This window comes from Rhinopithecus roxellana, chromosome 13 (assembly GCF_007565055.1).
Source record: "Rhinopithecus roxellana isolate Shanxi Qingling chromosome 13, ASM756505v1, whole genome shotgun sequence".
Lineage (NCBI taxonomy): Eukaryota > Metazoa > Chordata > Mammalia > Primates > Cercopithecidae > Rhinopithecus > Rhinopithecus roxellana.
In genome coordinates, this window is record NC_044561.1 from 107,793,512 (window position 1) to 107,820,913 (window position 27,402).

The 27,402-nt window shown below is 49.1% G+C and overlaps 2 protein-coding genes across 5 annotated transcripts in view; one reads left to right on the top strand and one right to left on the bottom strand.

Moving 5' to 3' along the window:
* Positions 1–2,693: 2,693 nt before the first annotated feature.
* GDF5 (growth differentiation factor 5) lies at positions 2,694–24,233 on the bottom strand. Its single transcript, XM_010386537.2, has 5 exons — positions 24,124–24,233; positions 22,431–22,548; positions 11,293–11,330; positions 6,763–7,628; positions 2,694–4,130 (listed from the first exon to the last, which is right to left on the bottom strand). Exons 4-5 carry the CDS (start codon positions 7,385–7,387, stop codon positions 3,256–3,258), a joined length of 1,500 nt encoding a protein of 499 aa, XP_010384839.1. The 5' UTR covers positions 7,388–7,628; positions 11,293–11,330; positions 22,431–22,548; positions 24,124–24,233; the 3' UTR covers positions 2,694–3,255.
* Positions 24,234–24,626: 393 nt separating this feature from the next.
* Positions 24,627–27,402, top strand: part of CEP250 (centrosomal protein 250) — a 60,674-nt gene continuing 57,898 nt past the window's right edge. The window contains exon 1 of one of the 4 annotated variants that reach the window (XM_010386538.2): positions 24,627–24,701. The gene's annotated coding sequence lies outside the window, so the exon portion shown is untranslated. The remainder of the gene's footprint in view (positions 24,702–27,402) is intronic. The other 3 variants (XM_030914709.1, XM_030914711.1, XM_030914710.1) reach the window with 3 other exon arrangements.

Genomic DNA, 27,402 nt, shown 5'->3' on the forward strand with positions numbered 1-27,402 from the left:
TAGTCCCAGCTACTCGGGAGGCTGAGGCAGGAGAATCCCTTGAACCCAGGAGGCAGAGGTTGCAGTGAGTGAGCTGACATTGTGCCACTGCACTCCAACCTAGGCGACAGAGGAATACTTTGTCTCAAACAAAAACAAAAACAAAAAACAAACAAACAAACAAAAACCAATCAGGGCCAGGTGTGATGGCTCATGCCTGTAATCCAGAGCTTTGGGAGGCCAAGGTAGGAGGATTGCTTGAGGCCAGGAGTTCAAGACCAGCCTGGGCAACATAGTGAGACCTCATCTCTTTAAAAAAAAAAAAAGTTTAAAAGCTAGCCAGATGTGGTGGCACACCTGTGGTCCTGGTACTTGGGAGGCCAAGGTGAAAGCTGCAAGTTAGCTATGATTGTGACACTGAACTCCAGCCTGGGCAACAAAGCAAGAAAGACCCTGTCTTAAAAAAAAAGAAAAAGAAGAAGAAGAAGAATGCAGACCTGCAGGAACCTGTAGTTATCACTCTATCCCTTTGGGTATCAGCTTCCCCATCTATAAAAAGTGAGGGTGGAGAGTTCTTGCCTTACCTGCTTCACTATGCAAGGCATGGTAATGATAACAGCTAACACATCCTGAGTGCCACCTCTGTGCCTGCTACTGTGTTGAGTGTTTCTCATATCCTTGCAGTTAGCTCCATGAAATAAATATATTGTTTATCCTCTTTTTTTTGTTTGTTTGTTTGCTTTTTACAAATGAGGAAACCAAGGTTCATGGAATTAAGTTACTTGCCCAAGGCCTCTAACTCTAAGTGACAGAACTAAAATTTTGAAACTGTGCAGCCTTCAGAACTGAGAGACCACGGGCAGGAGAGTGTTTATGAACTCTCAAGTGTGATAGATGCCTTGTACCCTTTGGGGCTAGAATGAACAGTACCAGTTTGCAGCTTGTTATGGTTGTGGTTGGAGGTGGGTGGCTGGGGGAGAGTGTTTTCCAAGGAGGCAGTTGAATAGATCCTGTGGTTAGGATGGATGACCTGATCACATCCCCAGAGTCTGGGTGGGAAAAGGCAGGAGGGTCACAGTCTGAAAGAGAGCCCTGGTGCAGGTTGAGGTGGTAGAGGAAACTCCTAGGGTGTCAATCCAAACCATCCATTGGGAGCCCAGGCCTTCAGCAGGAGGGGCACTGTGGCTCAGATGACACGAACCTCTCTGACGGGGCTAAGGCAGAGAGAAGCTCCAGTTCGGTCAGAACTTTCCAAGAAACCAGGGACAAGCAGCTCAGGAAATAATACCTGTGGGAGCCAGCCCCACCTGTGACCCCTTCATCTTATCTCTCTGCCCTTGGGTTTCTGGCCCCCCAGCTTCTATACTGCTCCCCCTGGATCCCCAGCCCACTCATTGGCTTCCCCAGCACCTCCCTTCCAGGCCCATTCTCTCCTCACACATACCACAGCTCTGTCTGCCACGGTAGCTCCTTTGTTTACTTCCAGAGCTGCCAGGCCCACGACTAGCCAAACACAACGAAGCCCGGCCAGCGAGGGGAGGCTCCAGGCTCAGTCTGGCCCCTCAGAGAGAGGTAATGGCCTCCGGACCAAGGAGGCAGCTCAAAGGTAGGCTGCTCCTGCACTGTGCCCAAGCTTCAGGCCTAGAGGGAAAGGGCATGAGGTCTGCCCATAGCTGGGTGGGAATCCCTACTGTTGAAACAGCTTTGGCGAGGAGCCCCGGGAATCAAACACCCAGCTGAAGGGAGGTGGGGGAAATGCTGAGGTTCGCTGGGTGGGAAGCGGAGGCTTAGACTGCTCCTGGTTCTCCCTGTGTCTCTTCAGCCAGGTAGAACCAGAGTCCTCAGCCCAAGGAACCCAGGTGCCTGTTTCCCCACCAGAGGTCTGTATTCCCCTCCCAAAAGTCTGTGCCCTGTGCCTCCCCAAAGATTCCAGCTGAGAACAGGAAGTGAGCATTTACTCTGGGCCAAGCCCCAAGCAGGAAACATTGTCAGGATGTGTCAGGATGTGCCTGGCATTGATCTGTCTGAGGTTAGTGGGGAGTTTATTTATCTGATATATAATTATGTATTTATATAATGTGTAATATAAAGGCAGGGGGCTCCAATTCTGTTTCTGGAGCTGGGGGCTGATGGGTGAGCAGTAAGGGTGCCAAGCTGGAGGGCAACAGGGCCACAGGCATGGTCATGTGAGGAATAGTGGTTACTGGTGAGAGGACATGCCCCGACAGGGAGGAGGAGAGCCTTGGCAGCCCAGATTTCCCAGGGGAGAAATAGAGGACTCTTTCAATGGTGGCCAGGTAATTCTGTGAGTATGGGGGTGGCAGGGGCAGGCAGATATTGGTGAATGATGTAGGAATGATTTTAGAAGAAACAAAATCCCCAATTTCCCTCCCTTTTAGGGATCTATTTTGGCGACAACAAACGTGACTAAGGAATGTCAAGAAGAAAATAAAATTCTGTTGCCAGGCCCTAATGGAGAAAATAGAGCTCGGGACCCAGGGGCCTTTGAAGGAACAGGAATGGGGTTAGAGGTGAGCACTGGCCCTGCTAAGCTGTACTCTCTGTCCCATTATGCTTCAGTTTCCAGGAGTGGGGGTGGGGATGGGGCTCTGAAAATTGAGTTTATACATGAAGCAACCCACCTCCCCTCCCTGGGTCAGAAATTCTTTAACGGGTCACTGGGTCCTCTGGAGTAAACAAGAAATATGCCACAGTTTTAGGCACAGTTTTGCTTTTTATCTCATCAATATACATTTAAATCTAACAGTCTAACAGCCCCACACTCCTCAACCCTGTCCAAGCCCTCTCCTCTTCTCTCCCACCCTTGCCCAGTCAGCTTCTCATCTGTCCCAGGGACAGGAAGTCACCAGGCACAAATGTGACTTGAGGAGGCAGTGGCACCTGTGGCTCTCCCAAGAGGTGCTTAGGAGAGTCCAGAGGCTGAGGAGGCCCAGGTGAGGAGAAATGGTGGGCTGAGTCTCATCGGAAAACACTGTCTCCTGGGACTCAGTCCCATTCAGAGTCTGTCTCCCTGGGCCTGTGCCTGCCACTGGTCACATCAGCAGACGGGCAGCAATCCTCAGCCAGGGGAACTTGTGGATAAAAGGGGGCCTTTAGCCCAAGTCACACTGGGACAGCGAGCAAGCTTATTGAAATCCACTTTCATGCAAGCTGTGTAGATACTCCTGCCACAGCTTCCTGACCCCTCTGTGATTCCAGGAGTGCAGGAAGGGGCTCTTGGGATGTGCCACCCAGGAAGACAGAGGGCCAGTGCTGCTACCTGCAGCCACACGACTCCACGACCATGTCCTCATACTGCTTATACACCACGTTGTTGGCAGAGTCAATGAAGAGGATGCTGATGGGACTCAGCCGCGTGGGCACACAGCAGGTGGGTGGTGTGGACTCGGGGTCCATGGAGTTCATCAGGGTCTGTATGACTGCATGGTTCGTGGGCTCCAGGTGGGAGCGCAAAGGGAACTCGCACAGCCCCTCGCAATGGAAAGCCTCGTACTCAAGGGGTGCGATGATCCAGTCGTCCCAGCCCATGTCCTTGAAGTTGACATGCAGTGCCTTCCGACTGCAGCGAGCCTTAAGGTTCTTGCTGGGTCGCTTGCCCTGGCGAGTGGCCAGTGGGGCCCGCCGTTTTCGCCTCTGGCTGAACAGGTACTCATACACGGTCTTATCGTCCTGGCCAGATCGGGCCTTAATCTCATTAAAGAACAGGTCCCGTTTCTTGGTGCGGCCGAACACCAGGAACAGGGCCTTCTCGTGGACCTGCCGGGCGGCACGGTCGAAGCCCAGGCCACGGAGGTCGACGGCCCGGCCCCGTTCCCAGGCCTCCAGCTCCAGGCACAGCTGGGCCGAGTTCTTAAAGTTTCGGAAGAGCTTCCAGATGTCGAACACCTCCCAGCCAGATCCGTCCAGGCCTGGCACGGAGCGCACATCCAGCAAGGTGGCCGGCTGCCGGCCGCTGGGGCAGCTGGACAGCTTCAGCTGGGCAGCCCGCCCGCCTCCGGGGGCCGCTGACTTGGCCGTGTCCGAGGGTTTCTTCTGCAAGATCCGCAGCTCGGCCCCCAGCAGCCCATCCTTCTCCAGGGCACTAATGTCAAACACGTACCTCTGCTTCCTGACCACGGGACCTCGGTCATCTAGAGAGAACACCCAGAAGTCATTCCCTGCAACCTCACCAAGGGAGTCAGTCACTTCGAGGCTGCAGGGGAAGGCCCCAGCTCTCTCCCCCTCCAGAGAGCTTTCTTTCACCTCTGCCCCATTCTGACAGAAGCCAAGAGCCAAACCACTGAGAGCCTTTTTCAAAATCAGAGCACTTCCTACGTAGCCAACCAAGTAGGGGTGTTCACCTGTAGATGTGGCTGGGGATGATTTGCGTGCTTCTGGTGTTTGTGTCATGATCTACATGTTATCAGATATTTATCAGCCTTGTAACTGCCTTCTACCTATCTCTTTCCCAACCATGAGCTAACGTGGTATCTCATTTGCAAGATAGGTGGAGTGGGCATTAAAATTACTCTTGTTGACTGGGCACAGTGGCTCACACCTGTAATCCCAGCACTTTGGGAGGCTGAGGTGGGCGGATTGCTTGTGCTCAGGAGTTCGAAACTAGCCTGCACAACATGGTGACACTCTGTCTCTACAAAAAAATACAAAAACTAACCAGGCATGGTGGCGTGCACATGTAGTCCCAGCTACTCAGGAGGCTGAGGTGGGAGGATTGACTGACCCCAGGGAGGTCAAGGCTTCAGTGAGCCATGAATTCACTACTGCACTCCAGCCTGGGCAACAGAGAGAGACCCTGGCTAAAAAACAAACAAACAAACAACAACAACAAAACAAACAAACAAACAACAACAAAAAAAAACCCCACGCTTTTCCAGAGGAGAATCCCAAGGTTCAGAGAAGTTAGATGACTTGCTCAAATTCTCAGCTGCTTCCACCATCCCTTAAAGGAGACCTTAGTGCTCTTGTTTTACAGATGAGGCACAGAGATGGGGAGTGACTTGACTAAGGTCACACAGCAAGTTAATGTCAAAGCTGGTCCACACTGACCTACAGCCCAATTTTCCTGGCTTCCCAGTACAAGGATTTTGTTGCCTATGTGTCTTACTCTCCTGAGTGTGTGCGCGTGTTACAGTTGTATGTGTGTGTGTGATTGGGTTCATGTGTGAATATGAAAGAGTATACGTTAATGTTGGGTTCATGTGTGAATGTGAAAGAGTATACGTTAATGACGCATTATATGTATAAATGATTGGGCTTGTGTACTATTTGAAAAGCACATATATGTATGTATGTGCATAATCGATCTTGTGTACACGTGTATGTAAGAAGGTGTGTGTGCACATGTGTACGTGTGTGATTCGGCATGCGTGTACATGTGTGATTTGGCATGTGTGTACATGTGTGATTCAGCATGTGTATACGTGTGTGAGTCAGCATGCGTGTACATGTGTGATTCAGCACATCTGTATAAACATAAGGCTATGTATGTGTATGTGAGAAGCTCAGTAGTATCTCCGAATCAGCATGCCCTCCTTCCTGAATACCAATTTGCCATTGGGGAGCTTTCATATATTGCTCTAGAAGGTGACTAATTAGGCCTTTAAACTCCCCATCTCCCCCTCTCGAAGCTCCCTTAGTGCTGGGGGGCACAAGGACTTATTTTATGAGCCCCCAAGGGGTCACAGCTTTCCCTGGCTGGGCAGGCAGCCAGACCACCTCCCCCACCTCAGCCAGACCTGCTGCCTCTGTGCCTCCCCCACCCCCCCCACCCCCCGCCCCGGCAGCCCCCTCCAGGCCAGCTCTAATGAGAAGCCTCTCCCACCCTCTGACCCCTCCCCCACCCTGCCAGCCTAGGACCAGAGCAAATGAGCTGCAGGCAACTTGAGCGACCAACAGCCCACCTCCCTCTTCACACTAGGAAGAAACTGAGGCCCTCAGAGCGGGAGGGACTTGCTTAGATCACACAGCAAGTGGAGGGAAAAGGCTGCAACAGTAACACTAGGTGGACAGAGAGAGACAGAGGGGAGCAGAGAGAGATAGAGGGGAGCAGGTAGTCTCCCTAGTTAATGTAAGGAGAATGAGGCGTGTTCAGGACAGGACCTAAAGTTTTCATGTTGGAAGCACTCTCAGAAACCACCCTGTCCAACCCCATAAAGGTGTACAGATGGGAAAACGGAGACCCCAAGTGAGAAGGGGCTTTCCCAAGGTCACACTGTGAGTTAGACCCTAGGTCTGCTCCCTCCCCATATATTCGAACATCATTCCATGACTCCAAGATGCCCCATTTACTGTGTGCAGCTCTCTTGCCTCCTCTATCCCCTCGCCTGAGAGCAAAGTTGCAGAACCGCAGGGACCTCAAGATTCATTTCTTTCTCTGCCATCTGAGACCACCCACAAACCCCTGGAGCATGGAAAGTTCGGCCAGCCCAGCAGGGACAGATGCACAGCTGGGGAATCAAGTCTTGGAATCTGGTCTCCAACTCTGCCACCAACTAGCAGGTGTTGTCTTCTCTCTAGGCTTTAGTGCCCGCCCTGCACCTTGCAGGCGTTGAACCTGGTGATTCCTAGGTGCCCTCCAGCCCTGATGTATGGGCAGCTCGGGATCTGCTATGTGTGAGATATGTGTGAGTGTCCCCATACACCCACCCCGGGCCAGATGCACACAGTGTCTCCCACCAGGGCAGTGCCAGGGCTTTGAAAGCCCCTCCATTCATGCAGATGCCCCTCCCTCTGAGCCGTGCCCCTGCCACCCCGCCCCCTCACCTTGCCCTTTGTCAATAAAGCTGGTGATGGTGTTGGCCAGGCCAGCCTCCAACTTCACGCTGCTGTTGCCTCCCTTTCTGTCAGCATCGGACAGCGTCCTGTACAGCGAGAGCATGTACTCGTGGGGTGTGATGGGGGGCGGGCGGAACGGCTCCTTGGGCTCTCGCGGGGGCCCGGGCTCCCTGGCCTTCTTCAGCAGGAAGGAGCTGGGGACAGATCCTGCTTTTGGGGGTGCCTTGCCCCCGGGAAGCTGTCCTTTTGGGGTCACAGTCCGGGCTGTAGCCTGCCTTGTTTGGGAAGGGTGTCCTGGCTTGGGTTCAGGGCCACCCGGTCTGGGGGGCAGCTTTTTGGGTTCATCCTTTTTGGGCTGTGTCAGGCCTCCTGTCTGCCCGGTGCCTCCCTTTGCCCTGGCATTGGCGGCCCCCCCACCATAGCTGTGACCCCCTGGCCTGAAGACGTTCCGGGCCAGGGGGGGCCTCTCCTTGGCCTCTGCTTTGGCCAATCCTGGCCTGGTCCCCTGGGGTTTCTGGCCCCAGTCAGGGGCACCCAACACAGTGCAGATGAATTCCAGGTCCAGCCAAGCCAGGTACCAAAGCAAGAAAGTGAGGAGTTTGGGGAGTCTCATCCTCTGGCCAGCCGCTGAATGACACCAAAGAGAACAGCGGCAGCAGCGAAGGTGCCTCTGGTTTGGCAGGAAAAACCATGAAAGGAGTGGACTTTCAAAAGCAGCGGCAGCAGCAGTAGCAGCAGAAGGAAAGGCTTTCTCCTCAGTCTGAGACTCTTGAAGTCTGCCGGGTGTGTGTTTGTATCCAGTCCCATAGTGGAAATGCTCTCGTATCCAGACGTGCACCGTCTCCAGTCAGCAGCTGAAAATAACTTGTTCTTGAAAGGAGAAAGCCGACCGCCCCCTTTCTCCTGCACAACTGACTGAGGGCTTGAAGGAGGCTTGTATAAGGCTGAGGGATTTTTCCAAGAAGGAAGAATGGCGTAATGCTGCCTGTGTGCTCCAGTTTTTTTTTCCCCCTAGTTTTGAATCCTTTCCAGTGAAAATACTTCACACACACACACACACACACACACACACACAGGCCTGCAGGTGCTCAGAAAAATCTTTTACAAACCTGAACTCAGGAATTGGAAACGGAATTCCAACCCAAACCAATTTAATTACTCTCTGATGTCATGCTGTCTAAACTCATTTAAGTGCGATATATTTATGTGAAAAAAATCACCGCTGCCCTTTCGAGGCCATGGCTCACGGGGGCTCTTGGCACAGAACCCCGCAGCGGGACTCTAGGCTTAAGGGGCCTCCCCCTCCATGGAGCAGACTCAGGGGTCTTCACCTCCACCTCATGGAGCAGCCCACCCCACCTTCCCAAGGAGAGATGCTGAAGAATGAGCTCAAAGATCTTAAGCCCCAGAAGCATGGGGAGTGTGGGTTTGTAGTTAAGTCCTTAGAGTGTTTTTAAAGCAGTTTCAACTCCTGCATCTAGCCTGGGACCTGATTTGTTGTATGTGTGTGTTTACGTGTGTCTGTGTGTGTGTGCCTGTGTGTGTGTGTGTGTGTGTGTATTGGAAGTAGGGACAGCACAGATGGCAGCATTTACCTACATTTTCTTTTATTTTAATAAACTTGTGGTGACCCAGAGACTGAAAAATATCTGTGCCCACTACACCCCCTCCCTACCCCCAAATGCCATTGACTGAATGCATATTCTTCAGGCTTGGGGGCACTGCTGCCCTTAAGTCCACTCCTTGGATGGCGGCAGGTCCAGGGTGTACCCCACCTCCACTCCAGCAAAGACGTCCTCTGAGTTTTCTTAGAAGAGACTGGCTGAGTCTGGGGCAGCAGCGGCCCCTACAGGAGGCTGGAAAAGCCATTTCCCACATGACGCTTTTCTTTTCTCTTTTTTTCTGCCGAGTCTCGCTGTGTAGCCCAGGCTGGAGTGCAGTGGCGCGATCTCGGCTCACTGCAAGCCCCGCCTCCCAGGTTCACGCCATTCTCCCGACTCAGCCTCCCGAGTAGCTGGGACTACAGGCCCCCGCCACCACGCCCGGCTGATTTTTTATGTTTGTAGCAGAGACGGGGTTTCACTGTGTTAGCCAGGATGGTCTCCATCTCCTGACCTCGTGATCCACCTGCCTCAGTCTCCTAAAGTGCTGGGATTACAGGCGTGAGCCACCGCGCCCAGCACAATTTCCCACATGATGCTTTTCTGGTAAGTCTGGAAGTTCTGAATTCCAGCTGAACTCAAGAGTATTCTTTTTTTTTTTTTTTTTTTTTTTTTGAGACGGAGTCTTGCTCTGCCACCGAGGCTGGAGTGCAGTGGCCAGATCTCAGCTCACTGCAAGCTCCGCCTCCCGGGTTTACGCCATTCTCCTGCCTCAGCCTCCCGAGTAGCTGGGAGTACAGGCGCCCACCACCACGCCCGGCTAGATTTTTGTATTTTTAAGTAGAGACAGGGTTTCACCGTATTAGCCAGGATGGTCTCGATCTCCTGACCTCGTGATCCGCCCGTCTCGGCCTCCCAAAGTGCTGGGATTACAGGCTTGAGCCACCGCACCCGGCCCCAAGAGTATTCTTTTTTTTTTTTTTTTTTGAGACGGAGTCTGGCTCTGTCGCCCAGGCTGGAGTGCGGTGGCCGGATCTCAGCTCACTGCAAGCTCCGCCTCCCAGGTTCACGCCATTCTCCTGCCTCCGCCTCCCAAGTAGCTGGGACTACAGGCGCCCGCCACCACGCCCGGCTAGTTTTTTGTATTCTTTAGTAGAGACGGGGTTTCACCGTATTAGCCAGGATGGTCTCGATCTCCTGACCTTGTGATCCGCCCGTCTCAGCCTCCCAAAGTGCTGGGATTACAGGCTTGAGCCACCCCAAGAGTATTCTTAATGAAAACTCATTGAAGTATGGAAGCTCCCTTCCTCTGGGGGACCTGTGCGATAGAGCCCCTGGGCAACTTACCACAGGGTCAGCGGGGAAAGCTGTTCACTTCACCTGAAATATCCTCCTCTCTCTCTCCCACAACTGGAGGAAGCACTCCACATCCTGAGAAGTTTAGCTGAAAATTCACCTCCTTTAGGAAACCTTTCCTGGTCCCCAGACGGGGCCAATTACCCCTTCTGTACATTTCACTGCAACAACACTTGTCATGCTGTAAGAAGGACGGCAGGGGAGAAGCAATAGTCAGGTAGGCGTCTTTCTTTTTTTTTTTGCTTTTTTTTTTTTTTTTTTTTTTGAGACAGAGTCTCGCTCTGTCACCTAGGCTGGAGTGCAGTGGCGTGATCTTGGCTCACTGTAACCTCTGCCTCCTGAGTTCAAACGATTCTCCTGCCTCAGCCTCCCAAGTAGCTGGGACTACAGGTGCACATCACCATGCCTATCTATTTTTTGTATTTTTAGTAGATATGGAGTTTCACCATGTTGGCCAGGCTGGTCTCAAACTCCTGAGCTCAAGTGATCCACCCACCTTGACCTCTCAAAGTGCTGGGATTACAGGCATCTGTACTAAAAATACAAAAAATTAGCCGGGTGTGGAGGCAAAGGTTTGCAGTGAGCCAAGATTGCACTACTGCACTCCAGCCTAGGCGACAGATCTAAAGTCCATCACACACACACAAAATAAGTAGGTAAATAAATAATATTAATAAAATTTAAAAAATTGAAATCATAGATTTGTTACCCCGAACCAGTCCTCTCTGGCATCCCTCCCTTCACTCCCTCCATCATTGCCCTGTCCTCCTCGCTGCTTGTCCCGCTATGATTCTCCCCTATAACTGGCTTCTAGGCCTCCAGGCTCTCTCTGGTTTAACCCTCCCTCTACTAGAAGCTACCCATCAAACAAGTGCCAACCCACGTGCCACCTCCTCCATGAAGCCTTCTTGCATCCTCCAGAAAATGCACACTCCCCCTGAGCTGCCATCGCACATTTTCTGTGCTCTTTTACATTTTTTGGCAGCTGAAAGTTTATTCAGTCTCTGCCTCTGCCCCCTATGCCAACACAATTTGTTTCTTCTGCTCTGTATTTTTTCATATTTTAAAATCATAACTTAATTCCTTATAACTATAATAATTTCTTTACATACCTGTCTCTCCCATTAGATTATAACTAGACTGTACCATATTTATCTTTCAATTATACCCAGTGCTTGGCACAGGGCCCACCACACAGCAGCTGTCAGTATGTTATATGAGTAAATGAATCTCTAACTGGCCCTTATTTACAAAAATCATCATTTTCTACTTTGAGGTATATTTATTTGTGGACATAACCTGCCTTTCCCATTAGACTCTAAGTTCCTTAAAGGGAAGAATTGTCTTGCCACTTCTTAAGCATTTTGTAAGCTCAGAGAGTGAATAAATGAATGAGTTGAACAAACCACGACATCTCCGTATGTGGCTTGATAAAAAGCAAGGATTCTGGAGACAAACAGACCTGGTTTTGAATCTTGGTTCTGCTATTTATGCATTGTGTGATCTTGGGAAGCCTCTAAACCTCTCTGAAACTCTAAACAGGGATAATGATAGTGTTTACCTCACAGGACTCTTGTTGGAGAGTCAATGAAATAAATTGTGGCCAGGCCCGTGGTTCACACCTGTAATCCCAGCACTTTGGGAGGCCGAGGTGAGCGGATCACAACGTCAGGAGATCAAGACCATCCTGGCTAACACAGTGAAACCCTGTCTCTACTAAAAAATAAAAATAAATTGCAGAGTCATCAACTATTAATATATTAATGGCAATTATTAATAGTAGCTTTTTTTTTTTTTTTAGACAGAGTCTCGCTCTGTCACCCAGGCTGGAGTACAGTGGCATGATCTTGGCTCACTGCAACCTCCGCCTCCCAGGTTCAAGCGATTCTCCCGCCTCAGCCTCCCAAGTAGCTGGGACTACAGCTGTGTGTCACCACGCCCATCTAATTTTTGTATTTTTAGTAGAGATCGGGTTTCACCATGGTAGCCAGTATGGTATCAATCTCCTGACTTCGTGATCTGCCTGCCTTGGCCTCCCAAAGTGCTGGGATTACAGGTGTGAGCCACTGCACCCGGCCAATAATAGCTATTTTTTTAAGCACTTATTCCAGTCAACTAGACTCTGGGTTTTGTACTCCATTGCATTTATGTATTATTTATCTTCATGACAATGCTGTGAAGGTACTGGTTTTCATTGTTGTTTCTTGAGACAGGGTCTCACCTGTTGCCCAGGTTGGAGTGCAATGGCGTGATCATGGGGCTCAGGTGATCCTCCCACCTCAGCCTCCCAAGTAACTAGGACTACAGGTGCACACCACCATGCCCAGCTAATTTTTGTATTTTTTGTAGAGAAGGGGTCTCGCCGTGTTGCCCAGGCTGGTCTCAAATTTCTGGGCTCAAGTGATCTGCCCGCCTTGGCTTCCCAAAGTGCTGGGATTACAGGTGTGAATCACCACACCTGGCCGAAAGTAACTTCTTTTAATTTTTTTGAGATGAGTCTTGCTCTGTCACCCAGGCTGGAGCGCAGTGGCACGATCTCAGCTCACTGCAACCCCCATCTCCCGGGTTCAAGGGGTCCTCCTGCTTCAGCCTCCTGATTAGCTGGGATTACAGGTGTGCACCACCATGCCTAGCTAATTTTTGTATTTTTAGTAGAGACAGAGTTTCACCATGTTGGCCAGGCTGGTCTCAAACTCCTGACCTCAAGTGATCTGCCCACCTTGGCCTCCCAAAGTGCTGGGATTACAGGCATGAGCCAACACGCCTGGCCCAATACCCTCATTTTAAAGATAAATAAATTTAAGTTCAGAAAGGTTAAATTATTTTTTAAATCTAATTTTGGCTTCAACACATTTTATACCACACAAGCCTAATCTGGTCCCTAGAAACACGAGAAGTGATAGGGCATTGGGGGAAGTTACAGTATTCCTTTCAGTCAACGTCTCACCAGTGGGCTGGGACTTTGGGGACATGGAGGAGTCTTGGGGCCAGGACTATTGTTTGAGGACCAGGGAACTCCCAGAAACAGGGTGGGAGCAAGGAAAGGGGACTCTGAGCTTGGTTAGAAGGACCTCTCCAGAGAGGAGCCCAGGGTTCCTGCCTGGCTCTCACTATAAAGGTGACTAATCACTTTGGTTCCCTCTGGTAATTGCAACCAGATGCTGCCGCTGGCAGTGCTTCAGTCCCGACATGTTTAATTACAGGGACACAATGTCCCTGGTCCCCTGTGTCCCCCAACCTCCCCCTCTCCTGTCAGCAATATTAATGTCAAACTTGAGGTAGAGGATGGGAGCCTTGGGAAGCCACTGACATGGAAGTAATCTCTGCAGCCCCTTCTGCCATGTAGAGCCTTTTGCTTGTATGTCTCCCTATCCATTATCTCATTGGTGTTCCATAAAACATCCTTATAAAGTCAGTAGGCCAGATTATTATTTTATTAATATTAATATTATTATTATTATTATTAGAGACCGAGTCTAGTTCTGTCACCCAGGCTGGAGTGCAATGGCGTGATCTTGGCTCACTGCAACCTCCACCTCCCAGGTTCAAGTGATTCTCCTGTCTCAGCCTCCCAAGTAGCTGGGACTACAGGCACGCACCCCTGGCTAATTTTTGTATTTTTAGAAGAGATAGGGTTTCACCATGCTGGCCAGGCTGGTCTTGAACTCCTGACCTCAAATGATCCACCCACCTCAGCCTCCCAAAGTGCTTGGATTACAGGCGTGAGACACTGTGCCCAGCCTGTCAGATTATTATTATCCCTTTTTTATTATGTCCCCAGATGAGCAAACAGTGAACTGAGTGATAATAATAATAATCCCTTTTTTCAAGCACTTGTTAGTTTTCAAAATGGCTTCCCATTCATGAAGCTATCTGAACCTCCTGAGATCTCTCTGGGAGTCAGTCCTGCACAGCACAGTGGCTGAGAGCACAGGCGCTGGGACCAAACAATGCAGTGTTCCACTTCTACCATTTGCCAGTTGGGTGACATTGGGTATTCATTTCTTTATCTACTTAACTATTCAGCAAATACTTATTGGGTGCCTACCATGGGATGGACCCCAGGTCTGAGTTCTGGGTATCTAGCCATGGACAAGACAAACCAAGTGGTTTGTTTGAAATTTCTCTTATGCATTTGTTTGTTTCTTCTCACATTCTGGTGGAAGAGACAGACAAACACATAAGAGAATGCTAAGTGCTGTGAAGAAAAATTAAGCATGGTCAAAGAGGTGTCTATTTTAGAAATAAATGCCCTTTGAGGGGGTGATGTTTGGGCAGAGACCCAGATGTAGCCAGAAAATGAGCCATACTAAAGTCTGGAAGACAAGCATTCCAGATGGAGGGAACAGCAGTTGCAAAGGCCCTGAGGCGGGAATGCACTTGGTACATCTGAGGTAAGGAGGAGCTGGTGTGGCTGAAGCAGAGTGAGCAAAGGGGGCAATGGCAGGAGGTGAGGTCAGATCATGCCAGAACCACATCATGTATGACTTTGTAAGTCCTGGAAAGGGAGCTGGATTTTCTTTCCTTTTTCTTTTTTCTTCATTTTTTTTTTTGAGACAAGAGTCTCACTCTGTTGCCCAGGCTGGAGTGCAATGGCAGGATCTCAGCTCACTGCAACCTCCACCTTCCGGTTTCAAGCAACTCTCTTGCCTCAGACTCCCAAGTAGTTGGGATTACAGATGTCCGTCACCACGCCTGGCTAATTTTTGTATTTTTAGTAGAGACGGGGTTTCACCATGTTGGCCAGGCTGGTCTCGAACTCCTGACCTTGTGATCTGCCCACCTTGGACTCCCAAAGTGCTGGGATTACAGGCGTGGGCCACCACATCCCACCTAATTTTTGTATTTTTAGTAGGGATGGGGTTTCACCATATTGGTCAGGCTGGTCTCAAACTCCTGACCTCAGGTGATCCACCCGCCTCAGCCTCCCAAAGTGCTGGGATTACAGGTGTGAGCCACAGTGCCTGGCTTGGATTTTACTTTTAGTGCGCTGGGAACCCAATGGGATGTTTTAAGCAGGAGAGTAGTGACATAATGATTAAGAGCTAAGCCACTCACCTTCAAATCCTGGCTCCCCCCATTTATCAGCTATGTAATCTCAAGCAAATTATTTCATCTCTCCCTGCCTCAGTTTCCTCATGTATAAAATGGGGATAATGATGATATACCTGGCTGGGCAAACCAGTAAAAACATACCTGGCTCACACCTGTAATCTCAGCCCTTCGGGAGGCTGAGATGGGAGGATTGCTTGAGCCCAGTAGTTCAAGACCAGCCTAGGCAACATAGCAAGACCTGTCTCTATAAAAATAAAATAAAACAGGCCAGGTACGGTGGCTCACGCCTGTAATCCCAGCACTTTGGGAGGCGGAGGTGGGCAGACCACGAATTCAGAAGTTTGAGACCAGCCTGGCCAACATGGTGAAACCCCGACTCTACTAAAAATACAAAAATTAGCTGGGCGTGGTGGCAGCCGCCCGTAATCCCAGCTACTTGGGCGGCTGAGGCAGGAGAATCATTTGAACCTGGGAGGCGGAGGTTGCAGTGAGCTGAGATCGCGCCACTGCACTCCAGCCTGAGCAACAGGGTGAGACTCCATCTCAACAAAAACTAAAAATAAAAAAATAGGCTGGGCATGGTGGCTCACGCCTGTAATCCCAGCACTTTGGAAGGCTGAGGCGGGCAAATCACCTGAGGTTGAGTTTGAGACCAGACTGACCAACATGTAGAAACCCCTATCTCTACTAAAAATACAAAATTAGCTGGGTGTGGTGGCACATGCCTGTAATCCCACTACTCCGGAGGCTGGGGCAGAATTGCTTGAACCCGGGAGGCAGAGGTTGCAGTGAGCTGAGATCGTGCCATTGCACTCCAACCTGGGCAACAAGAGCAAAACTCCGTCTCAAAATAAATAAATAAATAAATAAATAAATAAAAATAAAATAATAAAATAAAATAAATAAGCCAGGTGTGGTGGCTCACACCTGTAATCCCAGCACTTTGGGAGGCTGAGGCGGGCAGATTACCTAAGGTCAGGAGTTTGAGACCAGCCTGGCCAACATGGTGAAACCCTGTCTCTACTAAAAATAGAAAAACATTAGCTGAGTGTAGTGGTAGGCGCCTGTAATCCCAGCTACTCAGGAGGCTGAGGAAGGAGAATCGCTTGAACCCAAGAGGCAGAGGTTGCAGTGAGCTGAGATCCGGCCACTGTACTCCAGCCTGGGCAACAAGAGCGAAACTCCATCTCAAAACAACAACAACAAAACAAACAAACAAACAAAAACCCTGTATCACAGAGTGGTTATAAGAAGTAATGTGTTTATACATGTAAAGCACCTTTCAATGACCAAAATATAGTATGTGCTTCATAAATTATAATTTTATTTATTGCTTTGCCACCCATGCTGGAGTGCAGTGGTGCGATCTTGGCTCACTACAGCCTCGAACTCCTGAGCTCAAGCGATCCTCCTTTCTCAGCCTCCTGAATAGTTGGGCCCACAGGCGCAAGCCACTGCACCCGGCTAATCATAAATTATAGTTTTGTTTTGTTTTTAAAAAGATTCCGTTGTTAATATTGTCCTTGTTTCATAAATGAGGAAATTAAATCTCTGAGTAGTTAAGTGACTGGCACAAGTTCACATAGCTAAAGACGACAGAGCTAGAATTCAACCCAAACCCCTAATTCTGAATACAGTGCCCTTCCCACGTGAAGAGAGGACAGACCACCCTACAGGTTAGGAGCTGGCCGGGAGGAAAGCCCAGAGTTCCTTCCGTTTTCATCTGTGCTCCTTCTAATCTGTGGGGTCTGCCTGTCCCAACCCCGGGGAACCCTGAGAACTCCGGCAAGAGCAGAGCCGCCTCTGCCTACCCTCACCTGCGCCGTAAACCTGGTTTCTTTTTTCTTTTTTTTTGAGACGGAGTCTCGCTCTGTCGCCCAGGGAGTGCAGTGGCGCGATCTCGGCTCACTGCAAGCTCCGCCTCCCGGGTTTACGCCATTCTCCTGCCTCAGCCTCCTGAGTAGCTGTGACTACAGGCGCCCACCACCTCGCCCAGCTAGTTTTTTGTATTTTTTTTTAGTAGAGACGGGGGTTTCACCGTGTTAGCCAGGATGGTCTCGATCTCTTGACCCCGTGATCCGCCCGTCTTGGCCTCCCAAAGTGCTGGGATTACAGGCTTGAGCCACCGCGCCCAGCCCCTGGTTTCTTTTCTAAACTCCGCAGCAGCGGCCACTGCTCAGGACGCGCTCTCAACGGCTCCCCCTGCTGAGCTACTCGGGAGCTGCACCTTGCTAGAGTTCATTGTCTCTGGGCCTTCTGTCCATAGGTCAAATTCCTTCCCTGGGCTGCAAATACCTGTACTACCATCTGAAGCTGGAAATTGTGTGTGATTGTTGCGTGTGTCTGTCTGTTGTGGGTAGAGGGGTATGAATAAAATAGCCACATGTTTTTCATATTTATTCTAGAAAATATTTTTATTTTTAAAATAATTCTAAAACTTTAAAAAAGTCATACATATTAGGAAGAAAAGTAATATGAATTCATGATTTTAAAAATTCAAACAGTAGGAAAGAATGCAAAAGAAAACATCTTCCTCCCACCCCAGACCCTGGGTCTTTCAGTCCTCCCCAGAAGCAACCACTCTGATCAGATTTTCCACACAATATAGTAACATAAGCTTTTTCAAAACTTTATTAGGACGGGTGCGGTGGCTTATGCCTGTAATCCCAGCACTTTGGGAGGCTGAGGCGGAAAGATTGCCTGAGCCCAGGAGATCAAGATCAGCCTGAGCAACATGGCACAAGCCCGTCTCTATAAAATAAAAAAAAATTTAAAACACCTCTTTATCGATGCATGATATTCATACCAAATATATTTAATTATAAAATTAAATCATGTTCGTTGTAAAAATATTCAAAAGAGAAAGTTCCCCTCTCCCCTCACATCCCAATCTCTCTAATCACAGGAAACCTCTCTAATCACTGGAAACTTTGTTGTCGTTCTTGAGCTCAGAAATCTTAGATCCTTGCTGGACTCCTCTACTCCTTCCCTCCATCTAATTCCAATTCCCACTTTGCGTATAAGAACCCTAGTTGGTAAGTATTATTACCCCCATGTTGCAGCTGAGGAATTTGAGGCTCAGAGAGAGAAAGAGGGTTGTTGAAGAACATAAAGCAAGCTGGATGTGGTGGCGCACATATGTAGTCCTGGCTACAGGATTTTTTTTTTTAAATAAAAAGAATATAGTTAAGGGCCCCACGCACATTCACACTTTTTTTTTTTTTTTTTTTTTTTTTTTTTTTTTGAGACAGAGCCTCACTCTGTCACCCAGTGGCACAATCTCGGCTCACTGTAACCTCCTCCTCACAGGTTCAAGCAATTCTTGCGCCTCAGCCTTCCGAGTAGCTGGAATCACAGGTGAGTGACACCAGGCCCAGTATTTTTAGTAGAGACAGGGTTTCGCCATGTTAGCCAGGCAGGTCTCAAACTTCTGGCCTCAAGCAATCCACCTGCCTCCACCTCCCAAAGTTCTGGGATTACAGGCATGAGCCATCACGCCTGACCAAGGGCCCATTTTTGAGGAAGGAGAGGACCTGGTCCTATGGGAACTGTGACTGAACATCCTTTATTGCCCAAGCCCTGAGTGATAGGGAAAAGTTGTTATCCACTTCAAGAATCTCAAGCTTGGGTACGCTGGTCACTTAGAGCCTGACTTGGTCAGTTGAGAGGGGGCTAGGAATGGAATAAGAACTGCCTACTGAGGCGGGGTCAGGACCAGGGAGAAAATATCCAGCTGACAAAGGGAATCCAACTAGGGAGATTTACACAATTCAACCAAGTGGTGGCATCAGCAAGAGGAGTGTCCAGCATTCCTAACACAACCCATGCTCTAGCACACTGCTGTACCTCTGCACATGCTGCTTGGAATCCCCGCCACCACCCCACCCCCGCCACTTTGCTTAGCATTTTTTTTGAGACGGGGTCTTGCTATGCTGCCCAGACTGGTCTCAAACTCCTAAGCTCAAGAGGTTCTTCTGACTCATCCTCCTGAGTGGGTGGGACTACACAGCCACATGCCACCATGCCTGGCTTATCTGCTTAGCAATTTTTTCTTTTTTTTGAGACAGGGTCTTGCTCTATTGCCCAGGTTGGAGTGCAGTGGCCTGAACACAGCTCACTGCAACCTCAACCTCCTGGGCTCAAGTGATCCTTCCTGCCTCAGCCTCCAGAATAGTTGGGACTACAGTAGTGCACCACCACACCTGGCTACTTTTAGAGTTTTTATCCTTCACAAACAAATCATAGTGGCACTGACTCTGTGCAGTCAGCTGCTCCCTATTTCTTTACTTGCTTGCCCGTCATGTGAGTTTGTGAACAGAGGCTCTGGACAGAGTTCATTTATTATTGTTCTTTGGGTCCCTCCCAGTGTCTAGCTCAACGTTTGGCACATAATAGGTGCTCAATCAATATTTTAAAAATAATGTATGGAACTTCAGCACAGCAGCTCAAGCCTATAATCCCAGCACTTTGGGAGGCTAAAGTAGGAAGACTGCTTGATGCCAGGAGTTCAAGACCAACTTGGCCAACACAGTGAGTCCCCATCTCTACAAAAAAATTTTTAAACAAATTAGCCAGGAATGGTGGCACATGCCTATAGTATTAGCTACTCAGGACGCCGAGCCAGGAGGATCGCTTCAGCCCAGGAGGTTGAGGCTGCAGTGAGCTATGATCAAACCACTGCACTCCAACCTGAGTGAAAGAGCAAGACTCTGTCTCTAAAAAAAAGAATGGGCCAGGCGCGGTGGCTCATGCCTGTAATCCCAGCACTGGGAAGCCAAGGTGGGTGGATCACTTGAGGTCAGGAATTCAAGACCAGCCTCGTTAACATTGTGAAACCCCATCTCTACTAAAAAAAAAAAAAAAAATTTAGCTAGGTGTGGTGGCGGGCACCTGTAATCCCAGCTTCTCAGGAAGCTGAGGCACGAGAATCACTTGAATCCAGCAGGCGGAGGTTGCAATGAGCCAAGATTGTGTCACTGCATTCCAGCCTGGGCTACAAAGTGAGACTCTGAAAAAAAAAAAAAAAAAAGAATGGACTCAGATGAACAGGAGCAAGAGACTATCGTTTTGGTGCTCCAGACCATTACCTTGCAGCAAGAAAGAAAGAGGAAAATGGTTGGTGTTTTTTCTCTCTATTTTTCCCCCTCTGTCATCCTCAGCTCACTTCAGTCACTCAACATGTCTCCATGTTAACATGGAGAGGAAGATGGGGGCGGGAAAAGTCTTCTTTGAACTAGTGTAACAGCTGGCTTAGTGCTTTCTGGGCCTCGCAGATGTTTATAGCCATCTCTACCCATCCTCAAAGCATCATGGGGTGCTTTTATACACTCTTCAGGGGTTCACTACCAGCCCCTCTCCTGCAGTTCCCTTAGAAAAGGCATCTATTAATGGCCATTTGTCTAGCTTCTTCTTCCTGGGGTCCCTTTATACCTCCAGGAAGCCCTGCTGAACAGGACGTAGTAGCCAGCAGGCTTGTCTCTTCTTGCTAGATTTCACAGGCAGGAAGCATATCCTGGTCACGATACTCCCTAACTGCAGTAGTATGGATTCTGCATCTCAGATTCTCATGGAAGCCCCTCTCCCAGTCACTTGGTTTGAGTGGTGAACAGTAATGTCCTTTCAATCTTCCCCAAGGAGGAATGGGGACTCATAGCCAGAAATATCTCCACACAAATTATCTATCCTCCACCTGCAGGCCCCTTTATATTGGGATAAGTGATTTAGGAACTTTAAAACAGATTTTAGACTAACAGAAAAACAAAAACAAAAAAATATATATACATACATATATATGTACAGTGATTTAGCACCTCACTTTGAAATTTCACATGCATATATAATATTTTTTAATTCGGTTAGTCCAGACAGCCTCTTGGCATGGACTAGGAGGAATGTGTATAAATAACAAGCAAGGCTGGTTATAGCAAAGATCCATATTATAGCCCTCAGAGAGGGTTTGAGTATAAGGCACATTTCTAGAGATGGAGTTTAGGATGTAAAGGAAGAAAACCTTCCCCTCACCTGGCAGGGACCAGGGTTGATTTTCTTTCAACTGATCTATTTTCTTTCCCTCCAATCCAGCCACCTTTGAGAACTCACCAGTCTGGTTCATCAGACAGGTCTGAACATGATCAGACTTGAATTGTCTGGTTTCAGTCTTTATAGGACTCTTGGGCCCCAAGACAGGTGTTGGGTAGGAACACCTGTTTGTGCGTCTGAAATGCTCCATGCAGTTTGCAGAATGCAGTGTTTTTTTTCCATTTTTTTCCTTTTTTTTTTTTTTTTTTTTTTTTTTTGAGAGAGGGTCTTATTCCTGTCACCCAGGCTGGAATGCAGTAGGGCCATCACAGCTCATTGCAGCTTCGACCTCCTGGGCTCAAGCAATCCTCCCATCTCATTTTTTGATTTTTTGTAGAAACAAGGTCTAACTATGTTGCCTAGGCTGGTCTCTAACTCCTGGGCCCAAGTGATCCACCTGTATTGGCCTTCCAAAGTGCTGGGGTTACAGGCGTGAGCCACTGCACCCAGCCATTTGCAGGATGTGTAAAGACTGATGTGGTGTACTCTTATGCCTACAGAATCACTAGGGCAGGGGTTTCCAATCCCCTGGGCCACGGACTACTATCAGTCTTGACCTGTTAGGACCCTGGCAGCACAGCAGGAGTTGAGCAGATTAGCAAGCATTACCACCTGAGCTCCACCTCCTGTCAGTTCAGGAGCAGCATCAGATTCTAATAGGAGGCAAATCCTATTAAGAACTGTGCATGAGAGGGATCTAGGTTACACACTCATGAGAATCTAATGCCTGATGATCCAAGGTGGAAGTCTCATCCCAAAACCATTCCCACCTGCCCCTGCCTATCCCCGCTTCACACACCAGCTAACTCCACTTCGGGCTTTGGCTAGATAATACCAGTGGTACTACATTATTATGTTTTAATATGATTTCCAACTTGTCCTTACTACATTGTATTATTATTCAATACTAGAACATAATCAATGCTCAATAAATGTCCACTGGGTGAATGAATAAATAAGGGAATGAATCCTCCTTTACAAACATCAAAGATTACTGTTTGGTTTGGTATATCTTGGTAGTCTGAAACCTGTTTACTCCTCATAGTCTTTTTTTTTTTGAGATGGGCTTTCGCTCTCGTTGCCCAGGCTGGAGTGCAATGGTGCAATCTCGGTTCACTGTAACCTCCGCCTCCCGGGTTTGAGTGATTCTCCTGCCTCAGCCTCCCGAGTAGCTGGGATTACAGGCATGCACCACCACGCCTGGCTAATTTTGTATTTTTAGTAGAGATGGAGTTTCTCCCTGTTGGTCAGGCTGGTATAGAATTCCCAACCTCAGCCTCCCAAAGTGCTGGGATTACAGGCGTGAGCCACTGCACCCAGTCGACTCCTCATAGTCTTAAAATATATTGTCTAGTTTGCTAATGGATGTTATGTCATTAAACTTTGTAACACTAGGGCTGACTTGATTCATTCATTCAATGGATACTTACTTGATACCTACCATATGTGTGAGACTGTGCTAAATCCCAGGAATAAGTCTCCTATTCACACGAAGCTTAAATTTTGGAGGGAATGTTAATAGGAAAACAAAATAATAAATGGAAAGTGCTACGAAAGAAACAGAATGCGACCAGGCGCGGTGGCGCACGCCTGTAATCCCAGCACTTTGGGAGGCTGAGGCGGGCGGATCATGAGGTCAGGAGATCAAGACCATCCTGGCCAACATGGTGAAACCTCGTCTCTACTAAAAATACAAAAAAAATTAGCCAGGCAAGGTGGCAGGCACCTGTGGTCCCAGCTACTCAGGAGGCTGAGGCAGGAGAATGGTGTGAACTGAGGAGGTGGAGCTTGCACTGAGCCAAGATTGCACCGCTGCACTCCAGCCTGGGCAACAGAACAAGACTCCGTCCCCCCCACAAAAAAAAAGAAAAGAAACAGAAGACTACCCTAGAAAATATAAGGTATTACTTTAGACAGTATGGTCAGGGAAGACCTAGTTGAAGAAGTATCATTTAAACTGGGACCTGAAGGACAGGAAGGTACCAGCTAGGCCAAGAGCTGGGGGAAAATCTGGCAGAGTATATGCAAAGTATAGCTGGCAGAGTATATGCAAATGCCCTGAGGCAGAAAAAAGCTTGATGTGCATAACATTTAGATTGTTTCATTTCTATTTCAAATATTGTTGCAGTGAACATTCATGCATAATGCCTGTTGTGCGATTATTTCCTTAGGATGGAACCTCACACCCCTGCCTCTTCTCGTCGTTTCTCTGCCTAGTGGCTGGAGATGCTCCTTTCCCCTCTCTAGTTTGCCTTTCAGAATCTGTGTCCTTCCCTCCCCTTTTACTCTCCACTTTCTCTATTTCTCAAATTAGCTATTAAGATCTTTTTTGTGTTCTTACAGGAGAAAGATAAAATACAGCTTTTAAGTGTTCCTTTCTCAGATTACCTTCGGCTGTGGATTCACCTGAAGCCTTGCTGTTTTACTCGAGCTATCCACTCATTCATCCAGTCACTCAACACTTACTGAGCACCTATTTTGTACCAGGCCTTGTGCTGCGCGCTATAGTCAGATGACCAAATCACAGTCTCTAAGCTCAAGCTCACAATCTCATGCAGTGCTTCCTAAAACGTGTTCCCCATGTATCAGAATCACCCTGGGTACTTTCTAAAATGCAGATTCCTGGACTCCACCCCCGGTTTACGGATTCTCTGGGGGTGGAATCCAAGAGTCTGCATTTACCAGTTTTGTTTTTAACTCCTACTAAAAATTGAGAACCACTGAGTTCAAGAGTGAGGCAGGTAAATGGAGTTTACACCTCTAAGAAAGTGCATTAACAATTCATACACGTAGCCGGGCGCGGTGGCTCACGCCTGTAATCCCAGCACTTTGGGAAGCCGAGGCGGACGGATCACGAGGTCAAGAGAGATGGAGACCATCCTGGCCAACATGGTGAAACCCCGTCTCTACTAAAAATACAAAAGTTAGGCGGGCGTGGTGGCGGGCGCCTGTAGTCCCAGCTACTCGGGAGGCTGAGGCAGGAGAATGACTTGAACCCGGGAGGTAGAGGCTGCAGTGAGCCGAGATCGTGCCATTGCACTCCAGCCTGGCGACAGAGCAAGACTCCATTTCAAAAAAAAAAAAAAAAAGTATACACAAAATGCTAAGGGAATAACGCATGGGTCCTACAGGGAAGAAAAAGTTCTCTAGAAGTCAGGCTTAAGCAGACGAACTGCAGCTCCGGGACGGATGAAGTCAGGTAAAGGTAACACTCTGTGCAGACATGTAGACAAAACCGAGTGCTGAGTAAGTAACTCGCCTGTAAGTGTTATGCTGCCTGAAGCTGCTGGGAGCGTCTGAGCAGCAAGGTGAAAAACCCTCAGAAACTGATCGCGCTGCCAGTTTAATCGCCAACCAGTGGCAGCAAGCCCCTTTGTTTCTCGCGCAGTTGGAACTGTAGTCTGGTTTGTAGGTGGAGCTGTGCGCAGGCGCACCTAGAACCAGGTGACCTTGCACATGCGCTATATATAACACTGAAGCCTAAAGGGAGATAATTGAGGGCAATTTTTCTTCTCTGCTTCCGAAATATCCCTTTCACGAATCCAGAGACCCTGACCGTCCTCATTTCTGGCGAGGGATCTTATAATTCTCAAAATAATAATCCCTTTCCTTCAGGGCCTCTCTAGTAAGTCGGCTGCCAATACCCAATATGGCGGGAGGCCCTGCTCCGGCGCAGTCTGCCTATAGGTGCAGGACTTGGCGGGGCGGGCCCCTCCCAAAGGGCGGGAGTTTGGGGGGCGGGTCCCGCCCCCGTCCCCGGCGGGGCCTTAGCAGAGGCTGCCGCAGCTCCAGCGCTGAGCAACTAGCCGGGCGTCTGCTGGAGCCGAGCGTGGTGAGGTGGGGCCTCAGGGGCAGGCGGGAGGTGCTCGGGTTAACCGTCCGAGGCCCAGAGACCCGCCCGTCTAGGGCGCCTGAGGGAATCCCGTTCGCGCAGCGGCCTCTTGTTACCTGGGCGGGGAACCCTAGGCCCAGAGAGGGGCTGGGACGCGTTGTTAGGGTCGGGGACCGCTTGCCTCAGCTTCTTGCTGCCACCAGTACGCTAAGCTCCAGTCGGCGCCGACGGAGAGCATCCGGATCCTCGTGTCCAGTAGCCCCAGTCCCAGGTTGAGAGGGCGAGGCGCCGCGCTCTCCCGCCCTCCCGTCCCTCTCGCTCTCTGTGTCCTGGCGGCTTTGCACGTGATCTATCCGAGAGCCCAGTCCCACTCGCCACCCAACTCTGGAGCTCCCATTCTTCAGGACCCTGCTGAAGTATCACTTCGCCGCCGCCTTCTCCAGGCGCAGCTGCATTCGCTTCTCGGTTTTTGCACTCGCTGCACCGAGTTACTTTCCCTGCCCCTTGTTGACATCGTAAGCTCCTTCGTTAGATGTTATGCCTTGCCTTTTTCATCTGTAGATCCCAGGGCCTAGCACGTGATGATAATAGTCATGGCTCACTGTACGGAATGGTCACAACTTGTCAGGTGCTACTGAATGCATTACACATAGGGCCCATTTATTATTTATTTAGAGACGGAGTTTCGCTCATTGCCCAGGCTGGAGTGCAATGGCGCGATGTCAGCTCACCTCAACCTCCGCCTCCCGGGTTCAAGCGATTCTCCTGCCTCAGCCTCCCGAGTAGCTGGGACTACAGGCATGCGCCACCACACCCGGCTAATTTTATATTTTTAGTAGAAACGGGGTTTCTCCATGTTGGCCAGGCTGGTCTCGAACTCCTGACCTCAGGTGATCCGCCCGCCTTGGCCTCCCAAAGTGCTGGGATTACAGGCTTGAGCCACCGCGCTGGGCCAAAGGCCTATTTAATCTTTCCAACAGCCCTGTGGGGTGAGATCTTTCTATATCTTCACGTTTTACCCATGAAGAAACTGAGGTACATTAGAAAAAGTAATTTACTGGGAGTCCCACAACTAATAAGTGGATGGAGCTGGGAAACTGTCCCCAGGGCATTTGATAACGTGACTAGATTGCCTTTGGGTTTAATGAATGTCTCTTGAATTGATCTTTACTTTGGCCTCGGGAGTTATTGGAGGCTAGGATTGTAATCAGCCTTTTCCTGAGAAGACTTAGAAAGGAGAACTGGTGTTCCCAAATTTATAGAGGTCACAACAAAACCAAGGCTACTGGTACACCCTCTGTTCTTTTAGTACTACCTTTCTTTGCTCCTTTTCAATCAGAAAGCTGCAGACATAGGTGTCATTATTCCTATTTAAGAAGTGCCCCTCACAAAGCTGTGAGTTCGTAGTCCATGGCTTTAGGTAATGTAATGTCCATGCTTTGGCAGCTAATGTAATGCAGAGAGTAGAATTTGGAATCAGGCTGGGGTTCAGTCATTGCTCTGCCGCTGACCAAGGTATAAGTTATATCCCTCCCCCTACTTTTTTTTTTTTTTTTGGGGGGGGCGCGGTCTCATTCTGTCACCCAGGCTGGAGTTCAATGGTGCGATCTCGGTTCACTGCAACCTCCTGTCTCCCAGGTTCAGGCGATTCTCCTGCCTCGGCCTCCTGAGTAGCTGGGATTACAGGCGCCTGCCCATGCCCGGCTAATTTTTGTATTTCTAGGAGGGATGGGGTTTTGCCATGTTGGCCAGGCTGGTCTCGAACTCCTGGTCTCTAATGATCTGCCCAACTCAGCCTCCCAAAGTGCTGGGATTACAGGTGTGAGCCACCACACCCAGTCTGTTTTTTGCCTTTTAGATAGGTAGTAGAGCTGTTAGCATTTTGCAAGACCATTGGTGATAATATGGATCATGTGACCTAATGTCCTATAATAGTCAGTAATAATGGGCACCTATTATAAAGCAGGCTGTGTTTTAGGAGCTGGCACAGCATTCAATAAAACAATGCTTTTGCGCTTGTGGAATCTGCATTTTGGTAAGTATATTACATAATAATTAGATAGGGACAGAAAAAGCATGGTAAGGTAAATAAAAGTACCAGTGTTATGTGGAGAGGTGATAGTTATTTATTTATTTATTTGAAAGAGCATATTGTCCCAGGCTGGAGTGCAGTGGTGTGATGGCGGCTCACTGCAGCCTCGAACTCCTGGGCTCAGGTAGCCCAGCCACCTCAGCCTCCCAAGTAGCTGGGACTACAGGTGCATGCCACACAACCAGCAATTTTTTGTTTTGTTTTTTTTTTAGAGGTGGGAATCTCCCTGTGTTGCCCAGGCTGGTCTTGAACTCCTGGCCTCAAGAGATCCTCCTGCCTTGGTGAAACCCTGTCTCTACTAAAAATACAAAAAATTTAGCTGGTCGTGGTGGCACATGCTTGTAATCCCAGCTACTCGGGAGGCTGAGACATGAGAATTACCTGAACCGGGGAGGCAGAGGTTGCAGTGAGCTGAGATCATGCCAGTGCACTACAGCCTGGATGACAGAGCCAGATCCTGTCTCAAAAACAAAACAAAACACTGGATCAGATTACCTTGGAAATGAATGGAGATGGAGAAGAGGTCTGAAGCCTTGGGGTTTCCAAACTTCAGATATTGGGGAGATGAGAAAAGGCAGCAAAGGAGACTGAGTAGGAGAGGCCGGAGGTTGGAG